The sequence below is a fragment of the Dasypus novemcinctus genome, chromosome 1 (genome assembly GCF_030445035.2).
Source record: "Dasypus novemcinctus isolate mDasNov1 chromosome 1, mDasNov1.1.hap2, whole genome shotgun sequence".
In the NCBI taxonomy this organism is placed as follows: domain Eukaryota; kingdom Metazoa; phylum Chordata; class Mammalia; order Cingulata; family Dasypodidae; genus Dasypus; species Dasypus novemcinctus.
The window spans coordinates 32,747,989-32,765,561 of record NC_080673.1 but is presented as its reverse complement, the minus strand read 5'-3'; the positions used below and the strand labels follow the sequence as shown (position 1 = coordinate 32,765,561).

General features: G+C 35.4%; 1 protein-coding gene across 18 annotated transcripts in view; it reads left to right on the top strand.

Moving 5' to 3' along the window:
• RAPGEF2 (Rap guanine nucleotide exchange factor 2) overlaps window positions 1–17,573 on the top strand; it is a 276,574-nt gene that overhangs the window by 250,437 nt on the left and 8,564 nt on the right. For 8 of the 18 annotated variants that reach the window (XM_058276560.2, XM_058276604.2, XM_058276836.2 and 5 more), the window contains 11 exons: window positions 905–1,151; window positions 5,551–5,708; window positions 6,279–6,519; window positions 8,361–8,744; window positions 9,661–9,872; window positions 9,964–10,087; window positions 10,714–10,737; window positions 11,810–12,033; window positions 13,431–13,631; window positions 16,368–16,520; window positions 17,302–17,376. In XM_058276560.2, coding sequence (XP_058132543.1) covers window positions 905–1,151; window positions 5,551–5,708; window positions 6,279–6,519; window positions 8,361–8,744; window positions 9,661–9,872; window positions 9,964–10,087; window positions 10,714–10,737; window positions 11,810–12,033; window positions 13,431–13,631; window positions 16,368–16,520; window positions 17,302–17,376 — 2,043 coding nt within the window. The remainder of the gene's footprint in view (window positions 1–904; window positions 1,152–5,550; window positions 5,709–6,278; window positions 6,520–8,360; window positions 8,745–9,660; window positions 9,873–9,963; window positions 10,088–10,713; window positions 10,738–11,809; window positions 12,034–13,430; window positions 13,632–16,367; window positions 16,521–17,301; window positions 17,377–17,573) is intronic. The other 10 variants (XM_058276695.2, XM_058276757.2, XM_071214273.1 and 7 more) reach the window with 3 other exon arrangements.

The following is a 17,573-nucleotide window of genomic DNA, read 5'->3' as shown; positions in this document are numbered from 1 at the left end:
ATTTACCTCCTTTTGATCTTTTTTTTCATTTTTTTTTTTTTACATTTAGGTCTTGATCATGAAAGAAGTCATTTTTATAAGCAATTTTTCAAATGTTCTAAGAATCAGAGTAAAATAAAATGCATAGATACAGAATGAATTTTCTAAGGACATGTTAGATCTAATTCTAATTTTACTGATTTTTTTTTTAAGATTTATTTATTCCTCCCCCCCCCCCCCAGTTGTCTATTCTCTGTGTCTATTTGCTGCATCTTCTTTGTCCGCTTCTGTTGTTGTCAGCGGCACGGGAATCTGTGTTTCTTTTTGTTGTGTCATCTTGTGTCAACTCTCCGTGTGTGCGGCGCCATTCCTGGGCAGGCTGCACTTTCTTTTGTGCTGGGTGGCTCTCTTATGGGGCGCACTCCTTGCGCATAGGGCTCCCCTACACGGGGGACACCCCTGCGTGGCAGGGCACTCCTTGAGTGCATCAGCACTGTGCATAGGACAGCTCCACACGGGTCAAGGAGGCCCCGGGTTTGAACCGCGGACCTCCCATGTGGTAGACGGACGCCCTAACCACTAGGCCAAATCCGCTGTCTAAATTTACTGACTTAAAGACCATACAGTTTACCTATATATATATTTTTGTTGATGAATTTTAGAAATGTTTAATTATCTGTAGATTAGTGAAGGGAGTGCACTCCCTTTTTTAGAAAAACAACCTTATTTTGAGTGGAAGTGATAGAGCACTATACAACAGATTCTTGGTGTCATTCATTCATTGGAGTAGTGTTTTCTACAGGATTGAGATTTTGTTTACTGAAGTCTATTTCTTAGGTTTTGCCAGAATTTTATAATTACCTTTGAATTATTTGGATTTCTTATAGCTGGCATTTTATGTTGCTTTGGTTTACATTCCTTTTAGTATTTAAAGAACTTCTGACAAGATTATCAGAAGAAAAAAGAAATGGTGCCCCTCACCTTCCTAAAATTGGAGACATAAAAAAGGCGAGTCGCTACTCCATTCCAGATCTTGCTGTAGATGTAGAACAGGTGATAGGTCTTGAAAAGGTAAATAAAAAAAGTAAAGCCAACACTGTTGGAGGAAGGAACAAGCTAAAAAAGATATTGGACAAGACTCGGATCAGTATCTTGCCACAAAAACCATATAAGTAAGTATCTGTATACATTCTCTGTGCATTATTATGTGTTAATGGTCTCTTGATAGGCAAAGAAAGGGATGTGAATTAAAGTTTGCGTATGAGTCTAATAAATGTTTTATTAGGGCTGAGCTATGTTAGAAGCAATATTAAACAACTAAGTTTGTTTGTTTTGTTGTTGTTTTTTAGTGCTGGGGCCAGGGATTGAACCTGGGACCTCATATGTGGGAAGCCGGTGCTGTCCCACTGAGCCACACTGGCTCCCCTGACTTGGGTTTTTTGTTTGTTTGCTTGTTTGTTTTTTGTTTTTAGGAGGCACCAAGGACCGAACCTGGGACCTCCCATGTGTGAGCCACATCTGCTCCCCCTAAGTTTCTTTTTTCTTTCTTCTTCTTTATTTTCTTTTAAATGTTATTCACTAAGTTTGTTTTAATGACATTTTTGCCACTTATTTGTCCACTGCCAGTCATTATTAAAAAATAGTTTAGCACTACCTCATTTGAACTGTTTTTTCTCATTTGGACTTCTTAAAAAAGCAAGAATGTGTGTTTGTCAAGAAGTTTTTGCTAATGTATTTTTGTTTCTGGGTATCTGCTCTACGATCGGCATCTGCTCTTTCTTTGCCAACCAAATTATTACTTTTTCCAGTTGCTATGATTCAGCCCAGATTCTCTCTTTGCCTCTTTCTTCTCTCTTCTATATTCTACTATTCAACATTTGCAAACAACCACAGAATTCCTTTCCTTCCTTCCATTGAGCTCTCCAATCTGAAAGTCAAAAACCAGCTTGCATCTCTTCTTGACTTTTTGTCTAGCCTGAAGTCCTGGCATAATAAAACCCAATTCCATCCCCAGTTTTTCTTTTTCTCTTTTTTTCTTTTTTTTAATGTTTAATAACATGGGCTTACCAAGTTCAATTATTTCTGTTCCTCAAACTATAATGGTATAAGAGATAAATCGAAAACATGTAGTTTAATTTTTCCTTTGATAATTTAATGAGTTTTCCAGAGAAGCAGTGGATATAAGCATTAAGTACTTCATCAAAGGTTTCTTTCTTTCTTTTGATAAAAATTCTATTTCAGATAAGATTTTCACCCACAGGTTAGGAAGATATGGTCTAGAATATATTATTGATGGCTTGAGTGTCCAACTTTTATGGTCCCACTGAAAGATTAGAGTAATACTTGGTGATTTTGTATCAGCTAAACGTTTGAGAATATATTTATATTGAGCCAGTTTCTTAGTGACGATGGGTTAGGCCTACTGGCATCACAGAAAAGTCATTGATTTTTAAGTGACACTTCTTGTTGAAAAACTTATTTTTAAATGGATAAAAAAATAAATTACCTAAATGCAGAATGATTAGCAGCACAATAACACACACACAAAAAGATCTTAGCATCATATTTGACCATGAGTTAAATAGGAATCTTAAAAAAAAAATCAAAGGTCAGCATGACCCTAGCAAGTATTAATAGAAATGTGACATGTAAGAGAACTGGAAGACAATCCATGCACCGTACGGGATGTTGGCAAGGATCAGAGTATAAGAATACTTATAATATGTGTACTTAGAAAGATTTTCAAAAACTGGAGAGGGGCAAAATAATAATTAGATACATTGATTTTAAAGTATGGAGAAAACATCTTAAGTAATTTATATTTAAGAAATATATGACTAACAAATGTTCTTAGAAAATTTGAAATAATTTATAAACGTGATTGAAATTTTTAAAATACATAGAAAATTAGAGGACTTAGTAACTGTAGGAGCTAATTACATTGGCATGGTAAACTTGATTAATACTAGTTGCTATACTTTTCTTTTCTAGAAATCAGCAATGTGTTTAGTAAAATATCTTTAAAATAAATCTAGTAAGTTAAGTAAATCTTCGTTTTTACCCAGAGACATGTCTCACATTCTCCTGAAACATTTTAATCACTGAAGATGAGATTCAGGTAGCCTGAGGTGGGGTGACACATTTTTTTAAAAGTCACATAGGTAATTCTGCTGCACAATTATTGGCAGAGTAAGCCTAGAATTTAGGAAATAACTTGCTGTCTTATGAGACCTTTTTGGAAAATATGGACGCATATAAGTTGAGTACCATTAATTTTATTCGTACCTGATTGACACTACCAGAATTATATCATTCATTGAGAACCTACAATATGCCCAGTAACTTCATTATGTATATTTTCTCATTTAATTCTCACAGTAGCTTATAGAGTAGCTACTCTTATTCATGTTTTACAGATGTGGAAATTGAGTCTCAAAAGAACTTAAGTGTATGGAACATAACCACACAGAAAGTTTCAAAACTGGGTTTCAATCTCATCAGAAACCAAACCTGTCCTTAAGCCACTAAATCAACTGACTTCTTTATCTACATACTCTCCCCACCCCTTCCCCAGTGCCCATAAATGAAACTATCTCCACTATGCTGGCCTGGTTAACCAGTCAACAACTAGGGATTAATGAAGGAATCTTGGCATGAATTTATAGGGATAAAAATCCAGTTTTGTGAATTTTTTTTCCCTCAAACATCAGTATTACAGAAGCTCAGATGCTGGATGATGGTAAATTGTCAGGCTAGACAAGGTGGAGTGATGGGAGAAGAGGGAAGGGCAAGAGCATTATTAGAATTCAGATTTGGTTATTAGGTAAGTGGAAAGAGAGGTAAGTGAACCCAGAGAAGAGGGAATAAAAAGAATATAAAATACAGTGAACACCTATAAACAGTTTCAGTAACAATGAGCTAGTTGGAGAGGTGGAACAGCAGAAGGATGTGATCAGAGGCATTTCTGAATTAGGTCTTAAAAATAAGGTAGTTTTAATCGAAGTGCAACCCTATATCTATGGATAAGAAAGATATAGTTGAGAAATGGAGAAACTGAGAGAGTAGAGATTTAAGTCATGTTGCTAAGGAACATTTCTTAAGAAGGCAGCTCTTTTGAAATATACCTAGAGTGTATTTATAGCCATTTGTGCCAGGAATGGCTTAGTCAACCATGTCTTTGGCCTGAACCTATAGTAGTTGTTGTCTCATACCATGTGTTATATCTAATATTTTCAGCATAAAGTCTGGTTTATATGGTTAAAAAATGAAATTGCACTAAGGTGACGTTTTTAATGTTTTCATAGAACTTCAATATATGTAGTCTATATATGCGTACCTACATGTGCTTGAATGGAAGTTTAGTTTCCTCATGGACTCACCCATGAATTTGGAAGAATATACTCTAAAATAATCTTTCATTTTTATCTTAACTTTAAAAGAAAGCTTTTGCCTTTCCTTAGTTACCGCTATAATTTCCATTTCCCATAAAAATAAAGAGAAAGAATGCTGCTCTATTTTTTTTAGCACAACCATTTGATAGTAGGCTAAAATTAAACCCAAATATCTGAAACCCTAATAAATACTAAATGACTTCATTATAAATGAGACCTTTGTTTACATCTCAACCTTAGTATAATTTTCTTCCTTCTTGTTTATTGAAACTAGTTGGGACTTTATTTGTTGTAATCTAGCTTTTTGCTTTGTTTTGTTTTTGTATCTATGGTTATTGTTTTATTTTGATGTTGATGTTTTGTTTTGGAGGCAGTTGACCCTTTGAAAAATATTTTTATACATGTTTCAAGCTTTGTCTATAGTAACAGTCTTTTTATAAATGGAGATAAATTTGTAGATATCAATAATAAAGTATTTCTCTGGGAATTTAAATGTAATTAGGCATTATATTTGAGTAGAGGAAAGAAAAGTAGAAGTGAGTCACTGGATTTGAATTGACTCTTTGATGCTAAAAAACGCTGCCATGCACCACTGCTATTTTTGGCTGTGTGTAATTAAGAAATAATGTCTGTGTCAGGGTTTCCTTACATTTGATCCCATAGTGGTACCATTTTTTTTTTTCTCTGAAACATTGGAAAATGAAATTAGGACAGTTTGGATTTCTGTTTTTACTCTATTCATTTTATTCAATTTATCATTCTGATGCAGAGGCCATTGGTTGAGTGAGATTAAATGCATTCTTTTTAATGTGTTTTTTCTCAAATCCATTTCCATCAGTAACTCGAACTTATCTTTTCTTGAATATATTTCTATACTAAAAAACTAATATTTGTTATGGCTTTTCTAGTTTAAAAACATAGGTTTTAGAGAAACACAATATACATTTAAGAAACAGCAAATTAAATTGAGTTGGATATAGTTAAGCAGTAGTTTCAAAATAAAATAAAATTTGTAATTCATTGCCTTTGCAATTTTCAGCCAAATTTATTAATGGCATTTTTATGTGAATACTAAGTTTCATGGAATATAGTTTGTTTATGGCCTATGTCAATTACATATTCATAGTTTATAACTTTTTAAATTGCTGGTAGTTTATTTTCTAATTTCCTCTTTGTTCAGTGATATTGGAATTGGACAGTCTCAAGATGACAGCATAGTAGGGCTAAGGCAGACAAAGCATATCCCAACTGCGTTGCCCGTCAGTGGAACCTTATCATCCAGTAATCCTGATTTATTGCAGTCACATCATCGCATTTTAGACTTCAGCACTACTCCTGGTGAGCACCACCAATACTTCTTTTTGTTCTTTTTTCTTGCGGTAATCTTTTTTCTTCTAACATAATGGTAATGTGTCTCCCTCTTGGCTTTGACATGTATTATACCAGATGCTCAGTGCCAAGATGAACCTTAAACTTCAAGCACATGGAACCAGTTCTTTTTGTATTCTGCAGACTAATTTGATGCAGCCATGGGCAACTTAACACATATCATGCAGGCATTCTTAGGTCATATCAAATAAACAGTAGGAGGCATATTATAGGACAGCCTAATGGGCTTTTAAATAGAACAAAAATAACTGTAATTTAAATTTTTCTTCCTTTGCTGCCAACACGACAGTCTTCTGTATAGCTGTTGTATACCGATTTGTTTGCATTTGTCTCTAGCTCGTTCAGTTCATCTAGAGGGGAAAATGTGTTTATACAGCATATGTTGCCTCTTTGAAGAAGAACTAGATTGGGGAAGAGGTGAAACTTCATCATCACCTTTTCTAAGGAATTTTGGTTTTTGTTTTTGTTTTTTTTTCAGATTTAGATCCTTCTATTATGTGTGGCTTTTCTTTCCCCCAGATTTGCCGGATCAAGTATTAAGGGTTTTTAAGGCTGATCAGCAAAGCCGATACATCATGATCAGTAAGGATACCACAGCAAAGGAAGTGGTCATTCAGGCCATCCGGGAGTTTGCCGTCACTGCCACCCCGGATCAGTATTCGCTATGTGAGGTCTCCGTGACGCCTGAGGGAGTAATCAAACAAAGACGACTTCCAGACCAGCTTTCCAAACTCGCTGATAGAATACAGCTTAGTGGAAGGTATATGATATTATCTTTTTGGATTTCTTTACCCCTCTGCAAACGTACCTCAAAGTCTAAGAGATGAATATGTAGACAGTTTTAAAAATGAGTATGACTATTCCTGCTTAAAAAAAGATTCCCTTTACCGGAGTTACTACATCAAAGTAAATTCACAGAGTAGACTATTTACCTTGACAATGACCTCTTAAAACTATGAACTGAGCGTTGTTGATGAACCTCCCATATGCAAGCAGTAACTTTTCATGCTTGCCCATTAGATCCCTGGGCAGGATGAAGAGAGAGTAAGCCTGATGTGAAGTCAGAGTAAACCCTGATGCTCTCTTCTTCTTTGACACATTTATTCACAAACATGATTTCTAATAATATTCTAGTTCCTTTCTGTTGCCTACCTCACTTTTCTAGGAGCTTTGAGAGTTTAGGTGAGACTTCTGTGGCAATGTATCTCCTTTTATTGTACATTATACTACGAAAAACACTTCTCTCTGGAACCAATTTTTAGCTGCTACAGAGCTTAGTTTCCTTGCTATGTCATATAAAACTTTTGCGGATACATTTTTCAAGCTCTTGAATCATTTCTGATGTTAGATGTATGTAATCTGTACCCTCAAATTACAAATCAGTGAACATTAAGCAGTTAAGTTTTGACCTTTGTATGATGACTATATTCTGTGTTGACTGACCATTATATAGTTCCATAAATCCATTTTTCCCATTTTTCCCACCCATATGCGGTTTTTCATTGTACTTGACTTACTCATGTCATAGATCTGAACCATGATTTAATTCATTCAAAACTTCTCTTTTCTTGCTAACAACTATGACTTTCTTACTCTTCTTCACTTTTACTCAGTTTCCAACACTGATATTAGCAGGTAGTTTTGTTTTAGGATGCTATTTCATCTCAATTGTCATTTGAATGTACATTAATGTATTTGTAACCATGATAGATATCTACAAATCTCCATTTAGTTTCAGATTCAGGATTAAAATTCATTATTCAAGAGAAATATGGATGGATACATGTCGTGGGCTTCATGAGTAATCAAAACAGGGAAGGTTAAGTCTGTAAACATGAATATTTGATGGGCTGGTGATATTTATTCACAGTTTGGCAGGACCCCAACTGCTCTCATTCTCTTCTTTTGCCGGTTTTGACTTAGAATTATCTGCCTACATAATTCATGGGAGGTGGTGGTGGGGGTGGATCACAGGACAGACATCTGAGTGCTGTTTTCAACAAGTTGCTTAAAATGAGAAAGAACCACTGACCCTGGGTTCAGATTCCTGCACTGGCATTAACTAGTCATCTCTGGAGGCCTCTGTTTCCTCATCTGAAAAATAGGAATTATACCTATTCTACTTACTTGTACAGTTTTTATAAAAATCAGATAAAATTAAAATCTGTCGTAGGATTATTCTCTTCATAGGAACATTAATAAAAGGGAACCACCCATAGGTTTCTTTGGTTTTTAAATAAATAGGTAAACTCAGATTGATCCAACTTGTACCCCTCAGTAGTCAACAGATTCTCTCTTTATTTTTGGAAATTAAAGTGATGACCTGTGTCTGATCTTTCTCAATTACTTGCCTAGGACTTATTCCTTTATTTAAAATGAAAAAGATAGCTGTTTTTTAAGAAAGCAGAAAGTAAAAAAGAAAGAATGATTATAATAAGTAGTACAAACAAAATTCCATTTGCTCCCTCGGTCGAAAAGAATTCTTGCATCTTTCAATTGAGTTTTCTCTTAAACTTTTCATAAAAATTGGCATTACTCTTTCAAGGAATGTTATGAGATTGTTGCTTAGGCTTTAAATCTGATGTGTTATGTTTCTCATAGGTATTATCTGAAAAACAACATGGAAACAGAAACACTTTGTTCAGATGAAGATGCTCAGGAGTTGTTAAGAGAAAGTCAGATTTCCCTACTGCAGCTCAGTACTGTTGAAGTTGCCACACAGCTCTCGATGCGCAATTTTGAACTCTTCCGCAACATTGAACCTACTGAATATATAGATGATTTATTTAAGCTCAAATCAAAAACCAGCTGTGCCAACCTGAAGAAATTTGAAGAAGTCATTAACCAGGAAACATTTTGGGTAGCATCTGAAATTCTGAGAGAGACAAATCAGCTGAAAAGGATGAAGATCATTAAGCATTTCATCAAGATAGCACTACACTGTAGGGAATGCAAGAATTTTAACTCAATGTTTGCAATCATCAGGTAAGATGAACAGATTTGTCTTAAGGTTCAATTCTGTTTACATATTTAAATGATATCTCAATCTAGGAGCACTATATTATTTGTATAAATGTAGTAGTTTTTAACTAAGTCATAATGAACAATTTTTTCTGAATCTTAATCCTAATTCTTTATTTTACATCTCTAGTATGCTGATATTTGGAGCCCAGAAAATCTATATCGATGACCTTTTTTTAAAGCTCTGCTTTCCTGGGCAAATTATTTTAAATTCTTTGAACATTAGTTTATTTCTCTGTAAAAATAGCCATACCCCAAAGAAGATTAAATGAGATAATGATGTGGTGTTCCATCAGATAAGCACAAAGCAGATGCACAATAACTGTTAATTTTCTTTTCTTTAAAGTGCCTATACTGAGGCTGTGAGAACATATACAGTCTGAAACAATTAGCTATATCAGTCTTGGTGGGGGGTATTAAACTAGTCGTTTCCTCTAAGAGTTTGGTCACACTTTTATTACAGTTACTGCTTTTGCTTTATTTTATCACTATGGGATGTTCGCCCAGTCTGTTTTATCAGATGCCTGCTATATGCCAAGTATTGTTATATGTATGGAGGCAGTGCCATAAAACAAAATGGATAAACCCTGCCTATCCTCATGATCTTTATATTCTAGAGGTATTGTTCACAGTAAATGGATCTGGAAGGATATAAAGACAAGAGGAGTAAAACCCCATGGCTCTGATCCCTACTTTCATCTTCTATTCTCTTTACCCAGAATTATTAGTTTGCTTTAAATCCTTCTATAAAATTCTTTGCATAATTAACATGCATGCAGATGTGTCATATTTAACGAATAGATAATACACTATTTAACTTTCTTCATTTCATAAGGATGGGCCATTTAACTTTATACAACTTTTCTTTTTTTCCTCTGAGTGGCCTAAACCTGGCTCCAGTGGCAAGACTGCGTACCACCTGGGAAAAACTTCCCAATAAATATGAAAAGCTGTTTCAAGATCTCCAAGACCTGTTTGATCCTTCCAGAAACATGGCAAAATATCGCAATGTCTTAAATAGTCAAAACCTACAACCTCCCATAATCCCCCTGTTCCCGGTTATCAAGAAGGATCTCACATTCCTTCATGAAGGTAAATAGAAAGTAGAGGATTTTTACCATCTCTTGTGGAAGCATAGAATAAAGGCCATTGTGATTTCCTTTGACTATTTTGGCAATTGCAGGAAATGACTCAAAAGTAGATGGGCTGGTCAATTTTGAGAAGCTAAGGATGATTGCAAAAGAAATTCGTCACGTTGGCCGAATGGCTTCAGTTAACATGGACCCTGCCCTCATGTTCAGGACTCGGTGAGTGTTGTCCGTAGGTGTGCATATGGGACTAGAGAAGGTTGAGCCTAGAGTTTCCTATTAAATGAGGAAATTTGACCATTTATATTTGTAGCATAGCAGAAATTTATATTAGGACATTCGGAGAATCTCCACTGAGCTCTAATTTACAGTAAATTACTTTGCCTTGTGTTCTTTTGACTTGCAGTAGAAAAGCAGACTGTCCTTTAGACATTTGTAATTTAGCATTAGGCACAATTATTTATTGTTTCTTATTTTTTGGAGCACTGACTTGTAGAGCTAAAATTCATAACTGGATAGTATGAGCTAAAATATATATATATAATATTATTGTCTCAGTATCCCACCCAATGAATTTAGCCATCAGTAGTCAAAAACGATTAATTCAGTGAAGGAGAGAAAAGGAGTCAGTCTTGTTTTAAAACAAAAGAATGTAATATATTTGTCTTTTGGGCCAGAAAAAAAATTTTAGGGTAAAGCAGTATGTTTGAGATGATTATGCAGTGTAATGTTTATGGGCTTCTAGTACTGCTTATCCAGAAGTCTAGTCCTTTCTTTCTGAGCTTGTGATCTTTCTGTCTCTCTTTCTACACCCATGCTTCAATCTCCATGGCTCTCACTTACAGGAAGAAGAAATGGAGGAGCTTGGGGTAAGTGGGAGAGACCTTGCACACCTACACACAGTTCTTATTCATTGCATTGTTTTCTTACTGCTATGTTTTCTTATGCTTTGCATTTTTGCAGTTTTTTCTTAACCCTCCTGCTCTAGCAGAATTTCAGATGCCAAACTGACTTCAAGTTTAATCTATTGGGGCTTTTGCTTTTGAGGCCATGATCCATGAGAGCTGTGAAATGACTGATGGTCCTTCTGGGGAACTGTGGGGCAAGCATACTTCTGGCTTTCAGAAAGATTGTATTTAAATATAGATTTGTGGGTCTTAAAATGGGCAAAGCCCAAAGTGGAAAGGTATGGGGTGGGAGTAGGGGCGATTTTAGAAGGGAAAATTGTGCAATTAAAATACTATGGCACAGATGTTTGAGAAGTAAATATAAAAGAGATCCCCCAGTGTTAAAACTAAATTTTTTACAGCTCAACTAACAATTGTTTTCATTCTATAAATCAGTTCTTTTTAAAAAATAATTCTTAACAATTCATGTGCTAAATAGTTTCCATACATATATGTTGATATTTGCATGACCATTTTATTAACAAATTGACCAAATTAAAACTCAATACATTCAACTCAAGAAATAAGAAAACAATTATAAACACTGTAGCTAATTTTATTAAGTCTTTGTAAAGAATTCTTTTTAAGAGAAGTAAATTTATTGTTGTAACTCTTAATGATTGTAGCTATGTATTCCTGCATGAACTTTTATATAAAACCAGTATTATTTCCTGACTTCTGTGAGAGAACTGCCTTGAGTACTCTACAGATGTGAAAAGTAGAATTTCCTAGTTGAAACAGAACCAGTGCCAAGCACACACACACACACACACACACACACACACACACACATATGTATGTATGTATACTTCTTTTTTAACTATAACTTTAAAAAATCTATGTTATTCTATATTCCTTTATAACAGTTTACTTACTGGAATGAGGCATGTTACCTTTTGAACATAGACTACTTATATAAATCTTGGCATGTTTCAAATATGTAAAGTTACCCCATGCTAGAGTGAACTGCATAGCTACCTTTTTCATCTTCCAGGTCTCTCAGCCAGGGTAGTACAAATGCAACAGTGCTAGATGTTGCTCAGACAGGTGGTCATAAAAAGCGGGTACGTCGTAGTTCCTTTCTCAATGCCAAAAAGCTTTATGAAGATGCCCAAATGGCTCGAAAAGTGAAGCAGTACCTGTCCAATTTGGAGCTAGAGATGGATGAGGAGAGTCTTCAGACATTGTCACTCCAGTGTGAGCCAGCATCCAATACGTGTGAGTTTTTCCTTAAAATGGCTGCAGACTATGACTTAGGCCATGGTATGGGGTGGAGACAAAAAAATAGAGCTTAGTGCAAAGGTGGGACATCCTTCAACAAACCTTAAGCCTTCTAGCCTTTCCCTGGCTTCAGATGCAACCATTGAATAGCCAGTGGCAATGGTGTAGGCCGGGACCCTGAGCCCAGCTGGATTAGCTGGGGAGGAAGCCACGGTGGACCCAGAGAGTGGCTGGTGCTTTGCTTCCCTCCTGCAGTAACCAGTACGCAGTGCAGGGGCATGGATGGGTAGATGGGTAGACATGGCTCTGTTTTGAATTGCTTGTTTTCTCACATAAGTGATGAAATCCTGAGAGGGGGAAGGGGGGAGGAGGTCCCCAGGTCAGAGAAGCACAGGATTGGGTATGCTGGCTGCCTCGACAGCACCCAGAAACAGTTACCATGCAAAGCAGCGATTCTGCTCGACAGGAAGCTGTACTCGGTCCAGTTCCCAGCCTTCAAAATCTGTCAGGGCTTTTTCTGTATCTATATTTGTAAGACAGAGGCATTTTTCCATTTATGACACTTTTGAGCCTTCTGTGGGCAAGTTTGAAGACAAAATACAGATAGATGATTTGAGAAGATTCAGGTTATTGGATTTACCCAGGATACTTCAAAAGCACTGTGTATAATGGTGAAGGGTCAGACTAGTCTGAGTTCAAATCATGTATGTTCCTCTTACTAGAAATGTGACCTTAGACAACTTACTTCAGTTCTGTAACCCTGTTTCCTCATATTTCCTCATGTATAAAATGAAGGAGGAATATATATCTCATTGAGTTGTTTTGAATAGTAAGATAGTCACATAGAGCATTTAATTTTCTTTTAAGTTGGTCTGCCATCTATCTGCCACTGAATTGTACACAGTAATCTTAAGTAGTATTGGCTGCTCTTGGCTAACATAGGGAGAATTTGGTAGTAAAATGATTGCAGTTAATGCCGTTTATTAAATAAAAATCTCACTTATATGTAAAAATTATTTGGAGTCTCATTTTAGAATAATTCCTTATTTATGTTGTAGTTTCATCATATACCTCTGTTTTTTATATACGTAGACATATATATTGATCTATTCCTATTTCTGTATTTCTATTTTTAATGTAGTGCTTAATACTATAGTCATTCGAGATGGCTGGTTTCATCAGTTGTTTTTGTCTTGCAATGCCATTAATATTTTCTGCAATTAGGGTTTTTTTTTCTTTTTCTATTTCTGTCCTTTTTATAGGCAGTAAAAAAAAATAGGCCTTTTAGTATCCTAATTGCAGAAAATGCTCATGCAGTTCTAAAATTACCTTGTTTGTGGTTACTAACACCTAAATAATTGCTTTTTTCTATTTTCAAACCAAACTATTACCAGTGCCTAAGAATCCTGGTGACAAAAAGCCTGTCAAATCTGAGACCTCCCCAGTGGCTCCAAGGGCAGGGTCACAACAGAAAGCACAACCTCAACCACAGCCACAGCCTCAGTCACATAAAGTCAACCAAGGACTGCAGGTTCCTGCTGTGTCCCTTTATCCTTCACGAAAAAAAGTACCCGTAAAGGATCTCCCACCTTTTGGTAAGCGACTAAATTCATTTTCTTATCTGATGCTATTCCTGTCGAGTTTTTCAGATTAGGGAAAAATGCTTGCCTTGGATAATTTTGTCTAATATTCTTGAGTCCCTTTGATTCTTTTTTTTTTTTTTTTTTTTTAAGATTTATTTATTTTTATTTATTTCTCTCTCCCCCTTCCCTGCCCCGGTTGTCTATTCTCTGTGTCTTTTTGTTGCATCTTCTTTGTCCACTTCTGTTGTTGTCAGCGGCACGGGAATCTGTGTTTCTTTTTGTTGTGTCAGCTCTCTGTGTATGCGGCACCATTCTTGGGCAGGCTGAACTTTCTTTCACGCTGGGCGGCTCTCCTTACGGAGCATCACTCCTTGTGCTTGGGGCTCCCCTACGTGGGGGACACCCCTGCGTGGCAGGGCACTCCTTGTGCGCATCAGCACTGCACATGGGCCAGCTCCACATGGGTCAAGGAGGCCCAGGGTTTGAACTGCGGACCTCCCATGTGGTAGACGGACGCCCTAACCACTGGGCCAAGTCCGCTTCCCCCTTTGATTCTTATTTCTTAATAAAACCTTACTGTTCAGTAAGTTAAACTTCACTTTTACCAGGGGAAGAGACTGCTTTTATAAATGATGTCTCATTTAATCATGCTCGTTTATTATGGCAGGGGCAAAATGGAGAAGCTACAATTTTACTAATTTGATTTTTAATAAGTACAAAATTGCTTTGGTTGAATGCAGAATTTAAACTGGTTTTACCTTTTAATCAGTGAATTGCTGGACTTTAGGCAGAATACTTTAAATCAAATGATTTGTCTGAAGGTGAATTCTTATTTGTTGAATCACTGATTGTAACACTTTGAAAGATATAATTGATTCATGAATGCTGAGCCGAATTATGCTTCATCTTTCCTATTACAAGTAATATTTCTGCAATTTAGTCCCTATATGTAAATGGTACAACAAAAAATTGTTCATAAAATACATTGGTTCTTTTTTCTAATTATATGTCAAATGAAACAATGTTAATACATTTAAAACATTTTAAGAATTGATAGTGAATAGTTTACTTTGATAAAATAAGATGGGCAAGTAAGGTATGTTTAGTTCCTGCCTAATTACAACTTGTCCTTGTGAGTTAGGGAGGAGTGATATAGTATATCCCTCATACACTTTAGCCTTGGGTCATGCCTCATGATCAGCAAGGAGGGGACAATGAAAAATGAATACCTTTACTTGACATGTTTTCCCTTATCAAGTATTTTTACTGCTCCCCCTATGATGAACAGACTGAATTACATGTTTCTATGTCCACTATTTTTTTAAAATGCATATTCTTGTAAATCACCAGCAATCTGACTTCTACCTCCTCTTTTACACAGAACTTCTTATAGAGATTATTAATCCTCCTTTTAGCTATATAAATAATAACCTATTAGCTCAAATGTAGATGTGCCTGAATGTAAGCCTATTCCTCCTTTTCCCAAAGAGAATTTTCAAAATACTTTAAAGCTTATTTGAATTTTTGACCTTTAGAAAGAAATGTAGTTGAAATAGTCATATTTCTTCTTATGATATTTTTGAATGACACCCTTTTTGAATCCATGTATGATGTGGACCTTGAAATTTTATTCCATATCACAACTACTCACTTGGGAGTGGATGTGGCTCAAGTGATTGAACAGCTCCTTCCCACATGGAAGGTCTGGGTTCTGTCCGGTGCCTCCTAAAAAACAAAACAAAGAAAACAAGCAAGCAAGTGCAAGAACCAAGTTAGGGGATACAGTGTAGCTCAGTGATTGAACATCCGCTTCCCACATATGAGGTCTGGGGTTCATACCTCAAAAAAAAAACAAAAAAACTACTCATTCATGTAGCTTTAGTGTAGTTGAGACTTTCATGCACCTTGCACATATTAGTACCTCTGCATGCAAAAGACTGTATTTAAACATCAAACATTTAATATGCAGTGAAGTGAAGGATTAAATCTTTGTTAAATTTTGTTGCTTCCTTTTCAGTGGATTCTGTTAGGTCTGTGAACATTTAAAACTAGCATTTCCTGAGAGTCAGCCTAGAGTGTCTTCCCAAACATCTCTTTGTTGTTCAAAATAAGGTCTTTGACATTGCCTCATAATATGAGAGGTTGGAAAAGATTTGAATGTGACTCCTTCATTGCTGACCAATAATTGGGGGATGGGGGTAATTACTTAATATTGGCATATATAATTCTTTTTCTTAGCTGTGTCACTTTCATCCTAAATGCAAATGTTTACACATTGTCTGTCTTTCTTCATCATCCCCTAACATATTGTTGAATTAAAATAGTGACTACTTTAGGGTTTATAAGCTCATGTAAACTATCAGAAGCTGTCTACTTGTTGTGCTTTGGCAGTTATCAGTCAAAAACTGAACTACAGATATCTCATGCCTTCTTTATGCTTACCACTTACACCTTGAAGGGTACAAAGAATGTTCAGAATTGTAGCTCAATTGAAAATTTAGGCAATATCAAGCTCTATACAGTGGCATTGGATGAAGATTCAGTAGCACACACGAATCATTATTTTTTTCCACCTTTTTTCTCTTCTACCTTACTACTCCAAAGTGTGATTTTCATAAAGTGAATGACTCAGTTTCTGTTGAATAATATATTTTTTTTAAAATACTTCAAAAAATCTTACCACAAGAAGTTTTTTAGTCAATGTTATAAGCTTGAAAATCCATATTTGTTGTTTACTTCTTCTTACAGGCATAAATTCTCCTCAAGCTTTAAAGAAAATTCTTTCTTTGTCTGAAGAAGGAAGTTTAGAACGTCATAAGAAACAAGCAGAAGATACAATATCAAATGCATCTTCACAGCTTTCTTCTCCTCCTACTTCTCCACAAAGCTCTCCAAGGAAAGGTAGACTCAAATGCTTATTTTTTCTTTTAGCAATCAATATATTTCAGCTATAATAAATTCCAGAGCTGTGTATTATAAAATTTTTAATATTATGGAGTCATCCAAAATGAACTCACACAGAATGTTCAGTGGATTTTTTCCGTTTATAAATTTTTTCTGTTTATAATTTTTGCACTTATTTTTCAAAGTTATACACATTACTATATATATTGCCTTTTATATTATTATAATGCCTTTTAAAAATATATTTACGTATATTATTGATAAATGTGAAAAGCATTTTTTTTTTTACTATTAAATTTGTCCTAACTAAATTTGATGATATCACATTAATTTAGAGAAGAGGGCTTTAAAAATGTAAGGAAAACTAATATATTCCTGATTTATTTTTTCATTGTTTAACATGGGTCTTGATCACCTCTTTTGTTGCTATCTTTTTTTTTTAAGAGATTAAATTTTAGGCAAACTCTTTCCTCCTCGTGTTGATACATCCTTATATTAAAATAGTGGATAATTATCTGCCACATACCTGTCCAAATTACTTTCTCCTTCTCTCATTTAATTGACTGGGTATACGTCAGTAATAAATGGCAAAGACTTAGTTTTCCCTACAGGAAAGCCAAGAAGCTTAATGAATTGTTAGATTTCACTGACAAAGCAGATACCTTTCTCTGCTTTACTTTTTAGGAATTTCAGACATCTGTGCATTTTGTGTGGGTATCAGCCTCTACTGTCCTTGTTAAATGGATATATCTAAATTCTTTTTTCATCCTGTTGTTAGGTGGCAGTGGCATTCAGCTGAGATCTTTTGGCTCCGGGCAGTTGGACTTAACCAGTTCCTCCTCTTCTCTTGGAAGTGAGAACAGTAACAAGAATAACAATACTCCACGGACCTATGGGATAGGTGGGGTTTCTAGAACCAAAAATGGGGTGGGCAAGAGAGGAATCATCTCATTAGTAAAAGAAAAGAGAATTCCTCCAAATATCAAGGGGTCTGTATGAGTAATTATTTTTCTAGAGAGGTTTTATTATTATTATTTTTAAATAGTTCAG